The sequence below is a fragment of the Coregonus clupeaformis genome, chromosome 20, assembly GCF_020615455.1.
Source record: "Coregonus clupeaformis isolate EN_2021a chromosome 20, ASM2061545v1, whole genome shotgun sequence".
Taxonomy (NCBI): domain Eukaryota; kingdom Metazoa; phylum Chordata; class Actinopteri; order Salmoniformes; family Salmonidae; genus Coregonus; species Coregonus clupeaformis.
The window spans coordinates 21,941,567-21,961,566 of record NC_059211.1 but is presented as its reverse complement, the minus strand read 5'-3'; the positions used below and the strand labels follow the sequence as shown (position 1 = coordinate 21,961,566).

General features: G+C 45.7%; 1 protein-coding gene across 11 annotated transcripts in view; it reads right to left on the bottom strand.

Annotated features, from left to right (window-relative positions):
- LOC121534111 (disks large homolog 1) overlaps positions 1–20,000 on the bottom strand; it is a 253,752-nt gene that overhangs the window by 28,468 nt on the left and 205,284 nt on the right. For all 11 annotated transcript variants that reach the window (XM_041840572.2, XM_041840573.2, XM_041840574.2 and 8 more), the window contains one exon: positions 16,945–17,053. In XM_041840572.2, coding sequence (XP_041696506.2) covers positions 16,945–17,053 — 109 coding nt within the window. The remainder of the gene's footprint in view (positions 1–16,944; positions 17,054–20,000) is intronic.

The window sequence follows — 20,000 nt, the reverse complement described above, 5'->3', positions numbered from 1 at the left end:
GGAGAGCTTTAGCAACTGCATAACCTTGACATTGTGTGTGTGTGTGCGTGTGTGTGTGTGTGTGTGTGCGCGTGTGTGTGTGTGTGTGTGTGTGTGTGTGTGTGTGTGTGTCTGCCTGCCTGCTAAGGAACTGGAGCTGAAGTATCAGCCATCCCCTAGCATCCAGCCTGCCAGCCTTATCCCCATGTCTTTCCTTCACCAATAAAACAGGGCTGTACTGCCTTATCCCCATCTCTTTCCTTCACCAATAAAACAGGGCTGTACTGCCTTATCCCCATGTCTTTCCTTCACCAATAAAACAGGGCTGTACTGCCTTATCCCCATGTATTTCCTTCATCAATAAAACAGGGCTGTACTGCCTTATCCCCATGTCTTTCCTTCATCAATAAAACATGGCTGTACTGCCTTATCCCCATGTCTTTCCTTCATCAATAAAACAGGGCTGTACTGCCTTATCCCCATGTCTTTCCTTCATCAATAAAACAGGGCTGTACTGCCTTATCCCCATGTCTTTCCTTCATCAATAAAACAGGGCTGTACTGCCTTATCCCCATGTCTTTCCTTCATCAATAAAACAGGGCTGTACTGCCTTATCCCCATGTCTTTCCTTCATCAATAAAACAGGGCTGTACTGCCTTACCCCCATGTCTTTCCTACATCAATAAAACAGGGCTGTACTGCATTATCCCCATGTCTTTCCTTCATCAATAAAACAGGGCTGTACTGCCTTATCCCCGTGTCTTTCCTTCATCAATAAAACAGGGCTGTACTGCCTTATCCCCGTGTCTTTCCTTCATCAATAAAACAGGGCTGTACTGCCTTATCCCCGTGTCTTTCCTTCATCAATAAAACAGGGCTGTACTGCCTTATCCCCATGTCTTTCCTTCACCAATAAAACAAGGCTGTACTGCCTTATCCTCATGTCTTTCCTCCATCAATAAAACAGGGCTGTACTGCCTTATCCCCATGTCTTTCTTCATCAATAAAACAGGGCTGTACTGCCTTATCCCCATGTCTTTCCTTCATCAATAAAACAGGGCTGTACTGCCTTATCCCCGTGTCTTTCCCTCATCAATAAAACAGGGCTGTACTGCCTTATCCCCGTGTCTTTCCTTCATCTATAAAACAGGGCTGTACTGCCTTATCCCCGTGTCTTTCCTTCATCAATAAAACCGGGCTGTACTGCCTTATCCCCGTGTATTTCCTTCATCAATAAAACAGGGCTGTACTGCCATATCCCCATGTCTTTCCTTCATCAATAAAACAGGGCTGTACTGCCTTATCCCCATGTCTTTCCTTCATCAATAAAACAGGGCTGTACTGCCTTATCCCCATGTCTTTCCTTCATCAATAAAACAGGGCTGTACTGCCTTATCCCCATGTCTTTCCTTCATCAATAAAACAGGGCTGTACTGCCTTATCCCCATGTCTTTCCTTCATCAATAAAACAGGGCTGTACTGCCTTATCCCCATGTCTTTCCTTCATCAATAAAACAGGGCTGTACTGCCTTATCCCCATGTCTTTCCTTCATCAATAAAACAGGGCTGTACTGCCTTATCCCCATGTCTTTCCTTCATCAATAAAACAGGGCTGTACTGCCTTACCCCCATGTCTTTCCTTCATCAATAAAACAGGGCTGTACTGCCTTATCCCCATGTCTTTCCTTCTTCAATAAAACAGGGCTGTACTGCCTTATCCCCATGTCTTTCCTTCATCAATAAAACAGGGCTGTACTGCCTTATCCCCATGTCTTTCCTTCATCAATAAAACAGGGCTGTACTGCCTTATCCCCATGTCTTTCCTTCATCAATAAAACAGGGCTGTACTGCCTTATCCCCATGTCTTTCCTTCATCAATAAAACAGGGCTGTACTGCCTTATCCCCATGTCTTTCCTTCATCAATAAAACAGGACTGTACTGCCTTATCCCCATGTCTTTCCTTCATCAATAAAACAGGGCTGTACTGCCTTATCCCCATGTCTTTCCTTCTTCAATAAAACAGGGCTGTACTGCCTTATCCCCATGTCTTTCCTTCATCAATAAAACAGGGCTGTACTGCCTTATCCCTATGTCTTTCCTTCATCAATAAAACAGGGCTGTACTGCCTTATCCCCATGTCTTTCCTTCATCAATAAAACAGGGCTGTACTGCCTTATCCCCATGTCTTTCCTTCATCAATAAAACAGGGCTGTACTGCCTTATCTCCATGTCTTTCCTTCATCAATAAAACAGGGCTGTACTGCCTTATCCCCATGTCTTTCCTTCATCAATAAAACAGGGCTGTACTGCCTTATCCCCATGTCAAATCAAATCAAATCAAATCAAATTTTATTGGTCACATGCGCCGAATACAACAAGTGCAGACATTACAGTGAAATGCTTACTTACAGCCCTTAACCAACAGTGCGTTTATTTTAAACAAAAAAAGTAAGAATAAAACAACAACAAAAAAAGTGTTGAGAAAAACAAAGAGCAGAAGTAAAATAAAGTGACAGTAGGGAGGCTATATATACAGGGGGGTACCGGTGCAGAGTCAATGTGCGGGGGCACCGGCTAGTTGAGGTAGTTGAGGTAATATGTACATGTGGGTAGAGTTAAAGTGACTATGCATAAATACTTAACAGAGTAGCAGCAGCGTAAAAAGGATGGGGTGGGGGGCAGTGCAAATAGTCCGGGTAGCCATGATTAGCTGTTCAGGAGTCTTATGGCTTGTGGGTAGAAGCTGTTGAGAAGTCTTTTGGACCTAGACTTGGCACTCCGGTACCGCTTGTCGTGCGGTAGCAGAGAGAACAGTCTATGACTAGGGTGGCTGGAGTCTTTGACAATTTTGAGGGCCTTCCTCTGACACCGCCTGGTATAGAGGTCTTGGATGGCAGGGAGCTTTGCCCCAGTGATGTACTGGGCCGTACGCACTACCCTCTGTAGTGCCTTGCGGTCAGAGGCCAAGCAGTTGCCATACCAGGCGGTGATGCAACCAGTCAGGATGCTCTCGATGGTGCAGCTGTAGAATTTTTTTGAGGATCTGAGGACCCATGCCAAATCTTTTAGTCTCCTGAGGGGGAATAGGCTTTGTCGTGCCCTCTTCACGACTGTCTTGGTGTGCTTGGACCATGATAGTTCGTTGGTGATGTGGACACCAAGGAACTTGAAGCTCTCAACCTGTTCCACTACAGCCCCGTCGATGAGAATGGGGGCGTGCTCAGTCCTCTTTTTTTCCTGTAGTCCACAATCATCTCCTTTGTCTTGGTCACGTTGAGGGAGAGGTTGTTGTCCTGGCACCACACGGCCAGATCTCTGACCTCCTCCCTATAGGCTGTCTCATCGTTGTCGGTGATCAGGCCTACCACTGTTGTGTCGTCGGCAAACTTAATGATGGTGTTGGAGTCGTGCCTGGCCATGCAGTCATGGGTGAACAGAGAGTACAGGAGGGGACTGAGCACGCACCCTGAGGGGCCCCCGTGTTGAGGATCAGTGTGGCAGATGTGTTGTTACCTACCCTTACCACCTGGGGGCGGCCCGTCAGGAAGTCCAGGATCCAGTTGCAGAGGGAGGTGTTTAGTCCCAGGATCCTTAGCTTAGTGATGAGCTTAGAGGGCACTATGGTGTTGAATGCTGAGCTGTAGTCAATGAATAGCATTCTCACGTAGGTGTTCCTCTTGTCCAGGTGGGAAAGGGCAGTGTGGAGTGCGATAGAGATTGCATCATCTGTGGATCTGTTGGGGCGGTATGCAAATTGGAGTGGGTCTAGGGTTTCTGGGATTATGCTGTTGATGTGAGCCATGACCAGTCTTTCAAAGCACTTCATGGCTACAGACGTCAGTGCTACGGGTCGGTAGTCATTTAGGCAGGTTATCTTAGAGTTCTTGGGCACGGGGACTATGGTGGTCTGCTTGAAACATGTTGGTATTACAGACTCGGTCAGGGACATGTTGAAAATGTCAGTGAAGACACTTGCCAGTTGGTCAGCACATGCTCGGAGTACACGCCCTGGTAATCCGTCTGGCCCAGCGGCCTTGTGAATGTTGACTTGCTTAAAAGTCTTACTCACATCGGCTACGGAGAGCGTGATCACATAGTCGTCCGAACAGCTGGTGCTCTCATGCATGCTTCAGTGTTGCTTGCCTCGAAGCGAGCATAGAAGTGGTTTAGCTCGTCTGGTAGGCTTGTGTCACTGGGCAGCTCGCGGCTGTGCTTCCCTTTGTAGTCTGTAATAGTTTTCAAGCCCTGCCACATCCGACGAGCGCCAGAGCCAGTGTAGTATGATTCAATCTTAGACCTGTATTGACTCTTTGCCTGTTTGATGGTTCGTCGGAGGTCATAGCGGGATTTCTTATAAGCTTCGGGTTAGAGTCCCGTTCCTTGAAAGCGGCAGCTCTACCCTTTAGCTCAGTGCGGATGTTGCCTGTAATCCATGGCTTCTGGTTGGGGGTATGTACGTACGGTCACTGTGGGGGACGACATCATCGATGCACTTATTGATGAAGCCAGTGACTGATGTGGTGTACTCCTCAATGCTGTCTGAAGAATCCCGGAACATGTTCCAGTCTGTGCTAGCAAAACAGTCCTGTAGCTTGGCATCTGCGTCATCTGACCACTTTTTTATTAACCGAATCACTGGTGCTTCCTGCTTCAGTTTTTGCTTATAAGCAGGAATCAGGAGGATAGAGTTATGGTCAGATTTGCCAAATGGAGGGCGAGGGAGAGCTTTGTATGCGTCTCTGTGTGTGGAGTAAAGGTGGTCTAGAGTTTTTTTTCCCTCTGGTTGCACATTTGACATGCTGGTAGAAATTAGGTAGAACGGATTTAAGTTTCCCTGCATTAAAGTCCCCGGCCACTAGGAGCGCTGCATCTGGATGAGCGTTTTCCTGTTGATTAATGGCCTTGTACAACTCATTCAGTGCAATCTTAATGCCAGCATTGGTTTGTGGTGGTAAATAGACAGCTATGAAAAATATAGCTGAAAACTCTCTTGGTAAATAGTGTGGTCTACAGCTTATCATAAGATACTCTACCTCAGGCGAGCAAAACCTCGAGACTTCCTTAGTATTTGATTTTGTACACCAGCTGTTGTTTACAAATATACAGAGACCGCCACCCTTTGTCTTACCGGAGCCAGCCGTTCTGTCCTGCCGATGTAGCGTGTAGCCTGCTAGCTGAATGGTATCATTGTTGTCGTTCAGCCACGACTCCGTGAAACATAAGATATTACAGTTTTTAATGTCCCGTTGGTAGGATAACCGTAATCTTAAATCGTCAATTTTATTCTCAAAAGATTGAACGTTGGCTAATAGTATTGATGGGAGAGGCAGTTTACTCGCTCGCCGTCGGATCCTCACAAGGCACCCCGACCTACGTCCACGATATCTCCGTCTCTTCCTCAGGCGAATGACGGGGATCTGGGCCTTGCCGGGTGTCTGTAGAATATCCTTCGCGTCCGACTCGTTGAAGAAAAAGTCTTCGTCCAATGCGAGGTGAGTAATCGCTGTCCTGATATCCAGAAGCTCTTTTTGGTTATAAGAGACGATGGCATAAACATTATGTACAAAATAAATTACAAATAACGCGGAAAAACACACATAATAGTACAATTGGTTAGAGGGCTGTAAAACGGCAGCCATCTTCTCCGGCGCTATTTGTTTCTGTCTTTCCTTCATCAATAAAACAGGGCTGTACTGCCTTATCCCCATGTCTTTCCTTCATCAATAAAACAGGGCTGTACTGCCTTATCCCCATGTCTTTCCTTCTTCAATAAAACAGGGCTGTACTGCCTTATCCCCATGTCTTTCCTTCATCAATAAAACAGGGCTGTACTGCCTTATCCCCATGTCTTTCCTTCATCAATAAAACAGGGCTGTACTGCCTTATCCCCATGTCTTTCCTTCATCAATAAAACAGGGCTGTACTGCCTTATCCCCATGTCTTTCCTTCATCAATAAAACAGGGCTGTACTGCCTTATCCCCATGTCTTTCCTTCATCAATAAAACAGGGCTGTACTGCCTTATCCCCATGTCTTTCCTTCATCAATAAAACAGGGCTGTACTGCCTTATCCCCATGTCTTTCCTTCATCAATAAAACAGGGCTGTACTGCCTTATCCCCATGTCTTTCCTTCATCAATAAAACAGGGCTGTACTGCCTTATCCCCATGTCTTTCCTTCACCAATAAAACAGGGCTGTACTGCCTTATCCCCATGTCTTTCCTTCACCAATAAAACAGGGCTGTACTGCCTTATCCCCATGTCTTTCCTTCACCAATAAAACAGGGCTGTACTGCCTTATCCCCATGTCTTTCCTTTATCAATAAAACAGGGCTGTACTGCCTTATCCCCATGTCTTTCCTTCACCAATAACACAGGGCTGTACTGCCTTATCCCCATGTCTTTCCTTTATCAATAAAACAGGGCTGTACTGCCTTATCCCCATGTCTTTCCTTCACCAATAAAACAGGGCTGTACTGCCTTATCCCCATGTCTTTCCTTCATCAATAAAACAGGGCTGTACTGCCTTATCCCCATGTCTTTCCTTTATCAATAAAACAGGGCTGTACTGCCTTATCCCCATGTCTTTCCTTCATCAATAAAACAGGGCTGTACTGCCTTATCCCCATGTCTTTCCTTCATCAATAAAACAGGGCTGTACTGCCTTATCCCCATGTCTTTCCTTCACCAATAAAACAGGGCTGTACTGCCTTATCCCCATGTCTTTCCTTCACCAATAAAACAGGGCTGTACTGCCTTATCCCCATGTCTTTCCTTTATCAATAAAACAGGGCTGTACTGCCTTATCCCCATGTCTTTCCTTCATCAATAAAACAGGGCTGTACTGCCTTATCCCCATGTCTTTCCTTCATCAATAAAACAGGGCTGTACTGCCTTATCCCCATGTCTTTCCTTCACCAATAAAACAGGGCTGTACTGCCTTATCCCCATGTCTTTCCTTCACCAATAAAACAGGGCTGTACTGCCTTATCCCCATGTCTTTCCTTTATCAATAAAACAGGGCTGTACTGCCTTATCCCCATGTCTTTCCTTCACCAATAAAACAGGGCTGTACTGCCTTATCCCCATGTCTTTCCTTTATCAATAAAACAGGGCTGTACTGCCTTATCCCTATGTCTTTCCTTCACCAATAAAACAGGGCTGTACTGCCTTATCCCCATGTCTTTCCTTCACCAATAAAACAGGGCTGTACTGCCTTATCCCCATGTCTTTCCTTCACCAATAAAACAGGGCTGTACTGCCTTATCCCCATGTCTTTCCTTTATCAATAAAACAGGGCTGTACTGCCTTATCCCCATGTCTTTCCTTCATCAATAAAACAGGGCTGTACTGCCTTATCCCCATGTCTTTCCTTCATCAATAAAACAGGGCTGTACTGCCTTATCCCCATGTCTTTCCTTCATCAATAAAACAGGGCTGTACTGCCTTATCCCCATGTCTTTCCTTCACCAATAAAACAGGGCTGTACTGCCTTATCCTTATGTCTTTCCTTCTTCAATAAAACAGGGCTGTACTGCCTTATCCCCATGTCTTTCCTTCACCAATAAAACAGGGCTGTACTGCCTTATCCCCATGTCTTTCCTTCACCAATAAAACAGGGCTGTACTGCCTTATCCCTATGTCTTTCCTTCTTCAATAAAACAGGGCTGTACTGCCTTATCCCCATGTCTTTCCTTCACCAATAAAACAGGGCTGTACTGCCTTATCCCCATGTCTTTCCTTCATCAATAAAACAGGGCTGTACTGCCTTATCCCCATGTCTTTCCTTCACCAATAAAACAGGGCTGTACTGCCTTATCCCTATGTCTTTCCTTCTTCAATAAAACAGGGCTGTACTGCCTTATCCCCATGTCTTTCCTTCACCAATAAAACAGGGCTGTACTGCAGCACTGGGACAGATAGAGCTGAGAAAGCTGGAATACTAGGAAAAACACCAGACAGTGTCTTGGTCAGAAACATGTAAAGTCCACATACTGAAGGTACTGTAGAGAAAACAGAAGCCATCACACTTATTGTAGTGTACAGTGCCTTTCTAGTGTAATAATCGTAGTAACAGCAGCAATTAAATGATGGTATTTAAATGAAAGATGTCCATGAAAGGTGGTTACCTATGTTAAACAAATGAAATGAACGAGCATTGAGAACAATGATCAGCAATAACCTTAACTCTGTAATTACTCAGTAATGTGCCTGCCCATGTTACATAATGTTAATGTAGTCTGATAATCGGAACTTCTATGAAGCGCACCTTTTACTCGTATTGAGTGGTGGGGCCCCTCTTTCCTTTTACTCGTATTGAGTGGTGGGGCCCCTCTTTCCTTTTACTCGTATTGAGTGGTGGGGCCCCTCTTTCCTTTTACTCGTATTGAGTGGTGGGGCCCCTCTTTCCTTTTACTCGTATTGAGTGGTGGGGCCCCTCTTTCCTTTTACTCGTATTGAGTGGTGGGGCCCCTCTTTCCTTTCAGTACTGAGCACAAACACTTACACTCTGTATGAAATAAATGTCTTGATACAGGTACCGTAGTTTCGCACTATAAGGCGCACCGGAGTATAAGCCGCAGCAGCTAAATTGAATGATGTGTACATATATAAGCCGCACAGGACTATAAGCCGCAGGTGTTTTAATGTTTAATTACCATATGTAAGGGTTCGTGCACAGAGGGGATTGTCGGGAAAGAGATGGCTGCTTGAAAACTTCCTTTGCACAAACTGTCTCGCTCTCGTAATGTCTGTCTGTCTTGCTCTCGTTCTGTCTCTCGTTCTGTCTCTCGTACCACTCTCGGTTCCACTTTTACTTTTGCGCGCTACCTGTCTCACTCTTTTCCGGCCTCCAGCTTTTCCTGCTGGAGCCCGCCGCTTAAAGGTGGGGGGCGCGGACCGGTCATAGAGCCCATAGAGTTAAAGTTGGTGGACTGTAACCTGTAAAATCCATAGATTTAGGAGGTCTTCTAGTGGCCGTTAGCTGTAAAAATCCATAGATTAGCCGCACCGTTATATAAGCCGCAGGGTCGAAAAATGGCAAAAAAGGCGCGGCTTATAGTCCGAAAATTACGGTACATACAGCAACACACACAGCACCAGCTGACAGATAAAAAAACAGTCATAGTAAATGTCACTTCATATCATAAAAAAAACAAAACATAAAACATGCCATTGCAGGATTCTACAGGCCTTTCTCTGTTTGTGTTTTTAACAATCAATAAAATAGAAGAGTGTAAATCATTTTCTCTGTCTGCTATGAGGTCATCCACCTAGCCAGGCTGGCTTCCTGTGTGTTTCCATCTCTATTACAGGGAAGACTCCATCTTACTGTAGTGCAGCTGCCAATGCCAGAGCCAGGAGCATTAAAACATCATGGTTAAAAGCAGCTAATTGAAATGTGGGGTTTTCTGTTTTCTAGCCTTTCCTCCTCATCTGCTGTAATGAGATGGAAGGCAATACAGATGGAAGGCAATACAGATGGAAGGAAATACAGATGGAAGGCAATACAGATGGAAGGAAATACAGATGGAAGGCAATACAGATGGAAGGCAATACAGATGGAAGGCAATACAGATGGAAGGCAATACAGATGGAAGGCAATACAGATGGAAGGCAATACAGATGGAGGGCAATACAGATGGAAGGAAATACAGATGGAAGGCAATACAGATGGAAGGCAATACAGATGGAAGGCAATACAGATGGAGGGCAATACAGATGGAAGGAAATACAGATGGAAGGCAATACAGATGGAAGGCAATACAGATGGAAGGCAATACAGATGGAAGGCAATACAGATGGAAGGAAATACAGATGGAAGGAAATACAGATGGAAGGCAATACAGATGGAAGGCAATACAGATGGAAGGAAATACAGATGGAAGGCAATACAGATGGAAGGAAATACAGATGGAAGGCAATACAGATGGAAGGCAATACAGATGGAAGGCAATACAGATGGAAGGCAATACAGATGGAAGGCAATACAGATGGAGGGCAATACAGATGGAGGGCAATACAGATGGAAGGCAATACAGATGGAAGGCAATACAGATGGAAGGCAATACAGATGGAAGGCAATACAGATGAGGGCAATACAGATGGAGGGCAATACAGATGGAAGGCAATACAGATGGAAGGCAATACAGATGGAAGGCAATACAGATGGAAGGAAATACAGATGGAAGGCAATACAGATGGAAGGCAATACAGATGGAAGGCAATACAGATGGAAGGCAATACAGATGGAAGGAAATACAGATGGAAGGCAATACAGATGGAAGGAAATACAGATGGAAGGCAATACAGATGGAAGGCAATACAGATGGAAGGCAATACAGATGGAAGGAAATACAGATGGAAGGCAATACAGATGGAAGGCAATACAGATGGAAGGAAATACAGATGGAAGGCAATACAGATGGAAGGCAATACAGATGGAAGGCAATACAGATGGAAGGCAATACAGATGGAGGGCAATACAGATGGAGGGCAATACAGATGGAAGGCAATACAGATGGAAGGCAATACAGATGGAAGGCAATACAGATGGAAGGCAATACAGATGGAGGGCAATACAGATGGAGGGCAATTTTGGCCCCCAACATTGGCCCCCTAGGTTGCAAACCACTGCCCTAGGGGATACTATAGTGTAAACTGTAGTTGTAGTTAAACGGATCACTGATTGAGCTATTCTAACGTGGAGGTGTTGTTAATTAAACCCACAGCTACTTAGAACCAAGGGTAGATGTTTCAGCAGTGGAACACTAGCCCATTCGTTGTGTTTCATCTGTTGTCTGTCTTTTGCTGTGACTTTCCTACGTGCCATGGAGTGCTAATTTAATGCATGCAGTTCTAGAGGGCTGTAATGAAAATAATTCTGCAAAGCTTGGATTTCCATAATGCAGTATATTTTCTGTTGCTGGAAGTATGTGTCAGCGCAAAGTAAGAAGGATGGTTTTAGGGACTGGTTTGAGTTTCAATCTCCTAAACATCCCCTAGCAGAGAGACTAATCCTGTTAGGGAGAGTGGGAATCAAACCACTGGGACTACATCCTTCTCCACACATCTCTCTATATCAGGCCTCTCCATCCCTGTTCCTGGTTCCTGTTCCTACCATCCAGTAGGTTTTTAGTCCAACCCTAAGCTAATCGAGTGGACCACTGCACCATCGAGAGCGTCCTGACCGATTGCAGCACGGCCTGGTACTGGAATTGCTCCACCCAGGACCGCAAGGCCCTCCAGTGGGTGGTGAAGACGGCCCAGTACATCACTGTGCTCCCCCCCCCATCCAGGACATCTGCTCCCCACACACCCCAGCCACGAGCTGTTCACTCCCTTACCGTCAGGCAGACGCTATCGGAGCATGAGGTCTGATACCAACAGGCTCAGAGACACTTTCTATCTACAAGCCATCAGACTGCTGAACACTTGAACTGGTCTGACCACCTGCTCTGATTCTCCGCACCTTAGCACACATGCCCTCACTTCAGGGCGGTGACCAAGAACATGATGGTCACTCTGACAGAGCTCCATAGTTCCTCTGTGGAGATGGGAGAACCTTCCAGAAGGACAACCATCTCTGCAGCACTCCACCAATCAGGCCTTTATGGTAGAGTGGCCAGACAGATGCCACTCCTCAGTAAAAGGCACATGGCAGCCCGCTTGGAGTTTGTCAAAAGGCACCTAAAGGACTCTCAGACCATGAGAAACAAGATGCTGTGGGGGTGTTTTTCAGCGGCAGGGACTGGGAGACTAGTCAGGATCGAGGGAAAGATGAACAGAGCAATGTACAGAGAGATCCTTGAAGAAAACCTGCTCCAGAGCGCTTAGGACCTCAGACTGGGGTGAAGGTTCACCTTCCAACAGGACAACGACCCTAAGCACACAGCCAAGACAATACAGGAGTGGCTTCGGGACAAGTCTCTGAATGTCCTTGAGTGGCCCAGCCAGAGCCCGGACTTGAACCCGATCGAACTTCTCTGGAGAAACCTGGAAATAGCTGTGCAGCGACGCTCCCCATCCAACCTGACAGAGCTTGAGAAGATCTGCAGAGAAGAATGGGAGAAACTCCCCAAATACAGGTGTGCCAAGCTTGTAGCATCATACCCAAGAAGACTCGAGGCTGTAATCGCTGCCAAAGGTGCTTCAACAAAGTACTGAGTAAAGGATCTGAATACTTACGTAAATGTGATATTTCCGTTTTTTATTTTTAATACATTTGCAAACATTTCTAAAAACCTGTTTTTGCTTTGTCATTATGGGGTATTGTGTGTAGACTGATGAGGAAAAAAATCAATTTAATCGATCAATTCTAGAACAAGGCTGTAACGTAACAAAATGTGGAAAAAGTCAAGGGTTCTGAATACTTTCCGAATGCACTGTATATTTAGTCTAGGTATAATTTCACAAGCCCTGAATTCATTAGATTATTCCTGACTGTTTGAAATGCAGTGTATTTTACCTTTAATTGTACAACAAAGCTTATTTAGAGATTTTTTTATATATCTTTTTTTTTTTACTACATTTGAAAAAAATTCTAGATCTGGTTTTTAGACCATATCGCCAGCCCTACAACACACACATCACAACTGCTGCTACCTGACTCTTATTATGAAGCAAAGCTACATACTGCTCAATTTAAACACTTGCCCCCCGATCCCCCCTTCCCTAAAACACTATAAATTGTGCCTTCCCGTATTACACTGATGCAAAAATGTTTATTCTACTCCACTGAGCCATTTACTTTATGTTAATATTCTTATATTTTATTATTTCTAATTGTTGTTTCATTGTTGAGAAGGAACCTGCAAGTAAGCATTTCGTTGGACGGTGTATACCACGTGTATCCTGTACACACAACTAATAAAACTAATAATTAGCTGGTTGATAAGCTGAATCAGGTTAGTTACAACTGCGGTTGGAGTGAAAACCTACAGGACGGTAGCTCTCCAGGAACAGGGTTGGAGAGGCCTGGTGTAAACCTACAGGACGGTAGATCTCCAGGAACAGGGTTAGAGAGGCCTGGTGTAAACCTACAGGAGGTAGATCTCCAGGAACAGGGTTAGAGAGGCCTGGTGTAAACCTACAGGAGGTAGATCTCCAGGAACAGGGTTAGAGAGGCCTGGTGTAAAGCTACAGGACGGTAGATCTCCAGGAACAGGGTTGGAGAGGCCTGGTGTAAACCTACAGGAGGTAGCTCTCCAGGAACAGGGTTAGAGAGGCCTGGTGTAAACCTACAGGACGGTAGATCTCCAGGAACAGGGTTGGAGAGGCCTGGTGTAAACCTACAGGAGGTAGATCTCCAGGAACAGGGTTAGAGAGGCCTGGTGTAAACCTACAGGAGGTAGATCTCCAGGAACAGGGTTAGAGAGGCCTGGTGTAAAGCTACAGGACGGTAGATCTCCAGGAACAGGGTTGGAGAGGCCTGGTGTAAACCTACAGGAGGTAGCTCTCCAGGAACAGGGTTGGAGAGGCCTGGTGTAAACCTACAGGACGGTAGATCTCCAGGAACAGGGTTGGAGAGGCCTGGTGTAAACCTACAGGAGGTAGATCTCCAGGAACAGGGTTGGAGAGGCCTGGTGTAAACCTACAGGACGGTAGATCTCCAGGAACAGGGTTAGAGAGGCCTGGTGTAAACCTACAGGACGGTAGATCTCCAGGAACAGGGTTGGAGAGGCCTGGTGTAAACCTACAGGAGGTAGATCTCCAGGAACAGGGTTAGAGAGGCCTGGTGTAAACCTACAGGAGGTAGATCTCCAGGAACAGGGTTGGAGAGGCCTGGTGTAAACCTACAGGACGGTAGATCTCCAGGAACAGGGTTGGAGAGGCCTGGTGTAAACCTACATTTACATTACATTTTAGTCATTTAGCAGACGCTCTTATCCAGAGCGACTTACAGTTAGCACATACATTATTTTATCGAACCCACAACCCTGGCGTTGCAAACGCCATGCTCTACCAACTGAGCTACATCCCCTGCCGGCCATTCCCTCCCCTAACCTGGACGACGCTGGGCCAATTGTGCGCCACCCCATGGGTCTCCCGGTGAGGTAGATCTCCAGGAACAGGGTTAGAGAGGCCTGGTGTAAACCTACAGGACGGTAGATCTCCAGGAACAGGGTTAGAGAGGCCTGGTGTAAACCTACAGGAGGTAGATCTCCAGGAACAGGGTTGGAGAGGCCTGGTGTAAAGCTACAGGACGGTAGATCTCCAGGAACAGGGTTGGAGAGGCCTGGTGTAAACCTACAGGAGGTAGATCTCCAGGAACAGGGTTGGAGAGGCCTGGTGTAAAGCTACAGGACGGTAGATCTCCAGGAACAGGGTTAGAGAGGCCTGGTGTAAACCTACAGGACGGTAGATCTCCAGGAACAGGGTTGGAGAGGCCTGGTGTAAACCTAAGGGAGGTAGATCTCCAGGAACAGGGTTAGAGAGGCCTGGTGTAAACCTACAGGACGGTAGATCTCCAGGAACAGGGTTAGAGAGGCCTGGTGTAAAGCTACAGGACGGTAGATCTCCAGGAACAGGGTTGGAGAGGCCTGGTGTAAAGCTACAGGACGGTAGATCTCCAGGAACAGGGTTAGAGAGGCCTGGTGTAAAGCTACAGGAGGTAGATCTCCAGGAACAGGGTTGGAGAGGCCTGGTGTAAACCTACAGGAGGTAGATCTCCAGGAACAGGGTTGGAGAGGCCTGGTGTAAACCTACAGGACGGTAGATCTCCAGGAACAGGGTTGGAGAGGCCTGGTGTAAACCTACAGGAGGTAGATCTCCAGGAACAGGGTTAGAGAGGCCTGGTGTAAACCTACAGGAGGTAGATCTCCAGGAACAGGGTTAGAGAGGCCTGGTGTAAAGCTACAGGACGGTAGATCTCCAGGAACAGGGTTGGAGAGGCCTGGTGTAAACCTACAGGAGGTAGCTCTCCAGGAACAGGGTTGGAGAGGCCTGGTGTAAACCTACAGGACGGTAGATCTCCAGGAACAGGGTTGGAGAGGCCTGGTGTAAACCTACAGGAGGTAGATCTCCAGGAACAGGGTTGGAGAGGCCTGGTGTAAACCTACAGGACGGTAGATCTCTATATCCTTCTCCAGTATACTGTATGAGAGGCCTTTTATAGAGTGCACACTACATGACCAAAGTATGTGGACACCTGCTTGTCGAACATCTCATTCCAAAATCATGTGCATTAATATGGAGTTGGTCCCCCCTTTGCTGCTATAACAGCCTCCACTCTTCTGGGAAGGCGTTCCACTAAATGTTGGAACATTGCTGAGGGGACTTCAGCCACAAGAGCATTAGTGAGGTCGGGCACTGATGTTGGGCGATTAGGCCTGGCTCGCAGTCGGGAGTTCCAATTCATCCCAAAGGTTCGATGAAGTTGAGGTCAGGGCTCTGTGCAGGCCAGTCAAGTTCTTCCACACCGATCTCGACAAACTATTTCTGTATGGACCTCGCTTTGTGCACGGGGGCATTGTCATGCTGAAACAGGAAAGGGCCTTCCCCAAACTGTTGCCACAAAGTTGGAAGCACAGAATCGTCTAGAACGTCATTCTATGCTGTAGCGTTAAGATATCCCTTCACTGGAACTAAGGGGCCTAGGCCGAACCATGAAAACCAGCCCCAAACCATTATGACACTCTTATTCATAACAAGAAAAACAGGTAGCTAAATATAATAACAAACCGCAATAATTTGCCCTTAGTGAGAAAAGCTAAAATCAATATTTTTTAACATTGCATTCTAAAATAATTAGAAATAGGCATCTATGACATTCTCCCCTCCCATGGGCCTGCTGTGTACAGGAGGCAGGCTGGCCAGACACAGATGAGGCCTGAACGGCCCAATCAAACTAGCCTCTATTATCAGCTGTCTGTCTACATCATAATGTAGGAAGGCCAGCCATATCAGGGCTCCAGTCAACATAAAGGACAATGGCTTCTCTGACATCAATCAATGTGTCAGTGCAGAGGATCCGTTCACTTCAGATGGCGGCGAAAAGGCCTGTGTGTGAGTGTGTATGTTTGTGTACGTGCTTGTGGTGTTGTCTAAGGGTGTTTTCACATATAGTCCTCTTTAAAATAACCAATCTCGGTCCTTTTTAAAGTGAACTCAGTTCTCTATGTATTCACACTGCCCTTGCCTTTGAAAAGGGAACCAGACCTCTTGAGAGGGTCTCCGTTCAGTTCGGTTCAGGGGCCCTTTTGAGGGTTCTGAGTTCCTTTGGAGTGTTCACACTGCACAAAAAAATTAAGCGAACCGCACTGAGTTCACAAAAATGGTCTGAAAGGGACCAAGTGTGAAAACACCCTAAGTGTCTGTGTCAACACAGACAGAGACACAGAGAGAAGACTCGATCAATCGAAGGGTCAGTGCTCCTGTGCTCCGCCCTTATGGCTTGAATATTGTCATTGTCACTGTACGGGCAATAAAGTTGTCCCTATGGTAAGGTGCATTGATAGCATCATGAAGGTAAAGGTGGTCAAAGTACCGAGAGAGTATAGACGACAGCCTCCGAACTATTTGATATAGGCCTAATATACTGTACAGTAGCATATATAATGTAATGTGTCTACCTTATCAGCCTATCAGGAGTCTGCTTCTTCACCTGCCCACTTCCTTCATAACAGTGCGTACATTAGGAGATGACGCCATAGACATGATCATAAGGGTTAGGATTATACAGGTTTATCAGGTAGTCGTACGTGATATAGGTTATTTTTATGTATTTTTTATTTAACCTTTATTTAACTAGGCAAGTCAGTTAAGAACAAATTCTTATTTTCAATGACGGCCTACCCCGGCCAAACGCGGACGACGCTGGGCCAATTATGCGCCGCCCTATGGGCCTCCCAATCACGGCCGGATTGTGATACAGCCTGGAATCGAACCAGGGTCTGTAGTGACACCTCCAGCACTGAGATGCAGTGCCTTTAACCGCTGCGCCACTCGGCGTAGAGTAGTTATTACCTGACGTAGAGCGTTCTCTTCTGGCTGGTCCGCAGAGATCCAGAGCTGATACTGCTGTTCATCATCTGCTCCCGAAGATCATGGATTTTGGCTTCAAACCGACTGTACTCTGGAAAACAGGGAAACATAGGAAATTAACTAAATGAAAAAGAGAAAAAAGAAATAAGAGAAAGAGAAAATCCTCTGAAGGAAAATGAGAGAATCTGATGTCAAAGACTGATTCCACTCTGTTCTGCAGAGGAAAGATAGGACTGTTTTGGGTATAAAGCAGATCTGAAAGTTTAATGGCGATGAATGCATTACGACAGAGAGAGATTTAACTATTGTACTCTGAGGTAGAGGGAGAGAGAGAGAAAAACAGAGAGGAAGAGGGAGAGAGAGAGAAATAGAGAGAGGGAGAGAGAGGGAGAGAAAGAGAGGGAGAGAGAGAGAGAGAAAGAGAGGGAGGGAGAGAGAGAGAAAGAGAGAGGGAGAGAAAGAGAGAGAGAGAGAGAAAGAGAGGGAGGGAGAGAGAGAAAGAGAGAGAGAGAGAGAAAGAAAGAGAGAGAGAGACAGAGAGAGATAAATAGAGAGAGGGAGAGAAAGAGAGAGAGAGAGAAAGAGAGGGAAGGAGAGAGAGACAGAGAGAGAAAGAGAGGGAGGGAGAGAGAGACAGAGAGAGAGAGAAAGAGAGAGAGAAAAAGAAAGAGAGAGAGAGAGAGAGAGAGAGAGACAGGCAGACAGACAGACAGACAGACAGAGAGAGAGACAGACAGAGAGACAGACAGAGAGAGAGAGAGAGACAGAGAGAGAAAGAAAGAGAGAGAGAGAGAGAGAGAGAGAGAGAGAGAGAGAGAGAGAGAGAGAGAGAGAGAGAGAGAGAGAGAGAAAGAGAGAGAGAAAGAGAGAGAGAAAAAGAGAGAGACAGAGAGAGAGAGAAAGAGAGAGAGCGAGAGAGAAAGAGAGAGACAGAGAGAGAAAGAGAGAGAGAGAAAGAAAGAGAGAGAGGGAGAGAGAGAGAGAGCAAGAGAGAGAAAGATGGAGAGAGAGGGAGAGAGAGAGAGAGAGAGAAGAGAGAGAGAGAGAGAGAGAGAGAGAGAGAGAGAGAGAGAGAGAGAGAGAGAGAAAGAAATAGAGAGAGGGAGAGAGAGAGAGAGCAAGAGAGAGAAAGAAGGAGAGAGAGGGAGAGAGAGAGACAGAGAGAGAAAGAGAGAGAAAGAGAGAGGATAAGAGCGTCTGCTAAATGACTAAAATGTAAAATGTTATCAAAAATCCTGAAAAGAGCTGTTATATTCTACAACCACCTAAAAGGAAGCGATGCCCACACATTCCATCACAAAGCCCTCACCTACAGAGAGATGAACCTAGAGAAGAGTCCCCTCAGCCAGCTGGCTCTGTTCAGAAACACAAACAGACCCCACAGAGCCCCAGGACAGCAACACAATTAGATCCAACCAAATTATGAGAAAGCAAAAAGATAACTATTTGGCACACTAGAAAGAATCAACCAAAAAACAGAGCAAATTGGAACGCTATCTGGCCCTAAATAGAGAGTACACAGTGGCAGAATATCTGACCACTGTGACTGACCCAAAATTAAGGAACAGTAAAAGTTTGGACACACCAACTCATTCAAGGGTTTTTATTTATTTTTACTATTTTCTACATTGTAGAATAATAGTGAAGACATCAAAACTATGAAATAACACATATGGAATCATGTAGTAACCAAAAAAGTGTTAAACAAATCAATTAACAGGTGTGCCTTGTTAAAAGTTAATTTGTTAATGTGTTTGAGTCAATCAGCTGTGTTGTGACAAGGTAGGGGTGGTATACAGAAGATAACCCTATTTGATAAAACACCAAGTCCATATTATGGGAAGAACAGCTCAAATAAGCAAAGAGAAACAACAGTCCATCATTACTTTAAGACATTAAGGTCAGTCAATCTGGACATTTTCAAGAAGTTTCTTTAAGTGCAGTCGCAAAAACCATCAAGTGCTATGATGAAACTGGCTCTCATGAGGACCGCCACAGGAATGGAAGACCCAGAGTTACCTCTGCTGCAGAGGATAAGTTCATTAGAGTTAACTGTACCTCAGATTGCAGCCCAAATAAATGCTTCACAGAGTTCAAGTAACAGACACATCTCAACAGCAACTGTTCAGAGGAGTTCGCGTGAATCAGGCCTTCATGGTCGAAGAGCTGCAAAGAAACCACTACTAAAGGACACCAATAAGAAGAAGAGACTTGCTTGGGCCAAGAAACACGAGCAATGGACATTAGACCGGTGGAAATCTGTCCTTTGGTCTGATGAGTCCAAATTTGAGATTTTTGGTTCCAACCCGTCATGTTTTTGTGAGACGCAGAGTAGGTGAACAGATGATCTCTGCATGTGTGGTTCCAACCATGAAGCATGGAGGAGGAGGTGTGATGGTGTGGGGGTGCTTTGCTGGTGACACTGTCTGTGATTTATTTAGAATTCAAGGCACACTTAACTAGCATGGCTACCACAGCATTCTGCAACGATACACCATCCCATCTGGTTTGCACTTAGTGGGACTAGAATTTGTTTTTCAACAGGACAATGACCCAACACACCTCCAGGCTGTGTAAGGGCTATTTTACCAAGAAGGAGAGTGATGGAGTGCTGCATCAGATAACCTGGCCTCCACAATCACCCGACCTCAACCCAATTGAGATGGTTTGGGATGAGTTGGACCGCAGAGTATAGGAAAAGCAGCCAACAAATGCTCAGCATATGTGGGAACTCCTTCAAGACTGTTGGAAAAGCATTCCAGGTGAAGCTGGTTGAGAGAATGCCAAGAGTGTGCAAAGCTGTCATCAAGGCAAAGGGTGGCTACTTTGAAGAATCTCAAATATAAAATATACTTTGATTTGTTTAACACTTTTTTGGTTACTACATGATTCCATATGTGTTATTTCATAGTTTTGATGTCTTCACTATTATTCTACAATGTAGAAAATAGTCAAAATAAAGAAAAACCCTTGAATGAGTAGGTGTGTCCAAACTTTTGACCGGTACTGTATGTACAGACTCAGTGAGCATAGCCTTG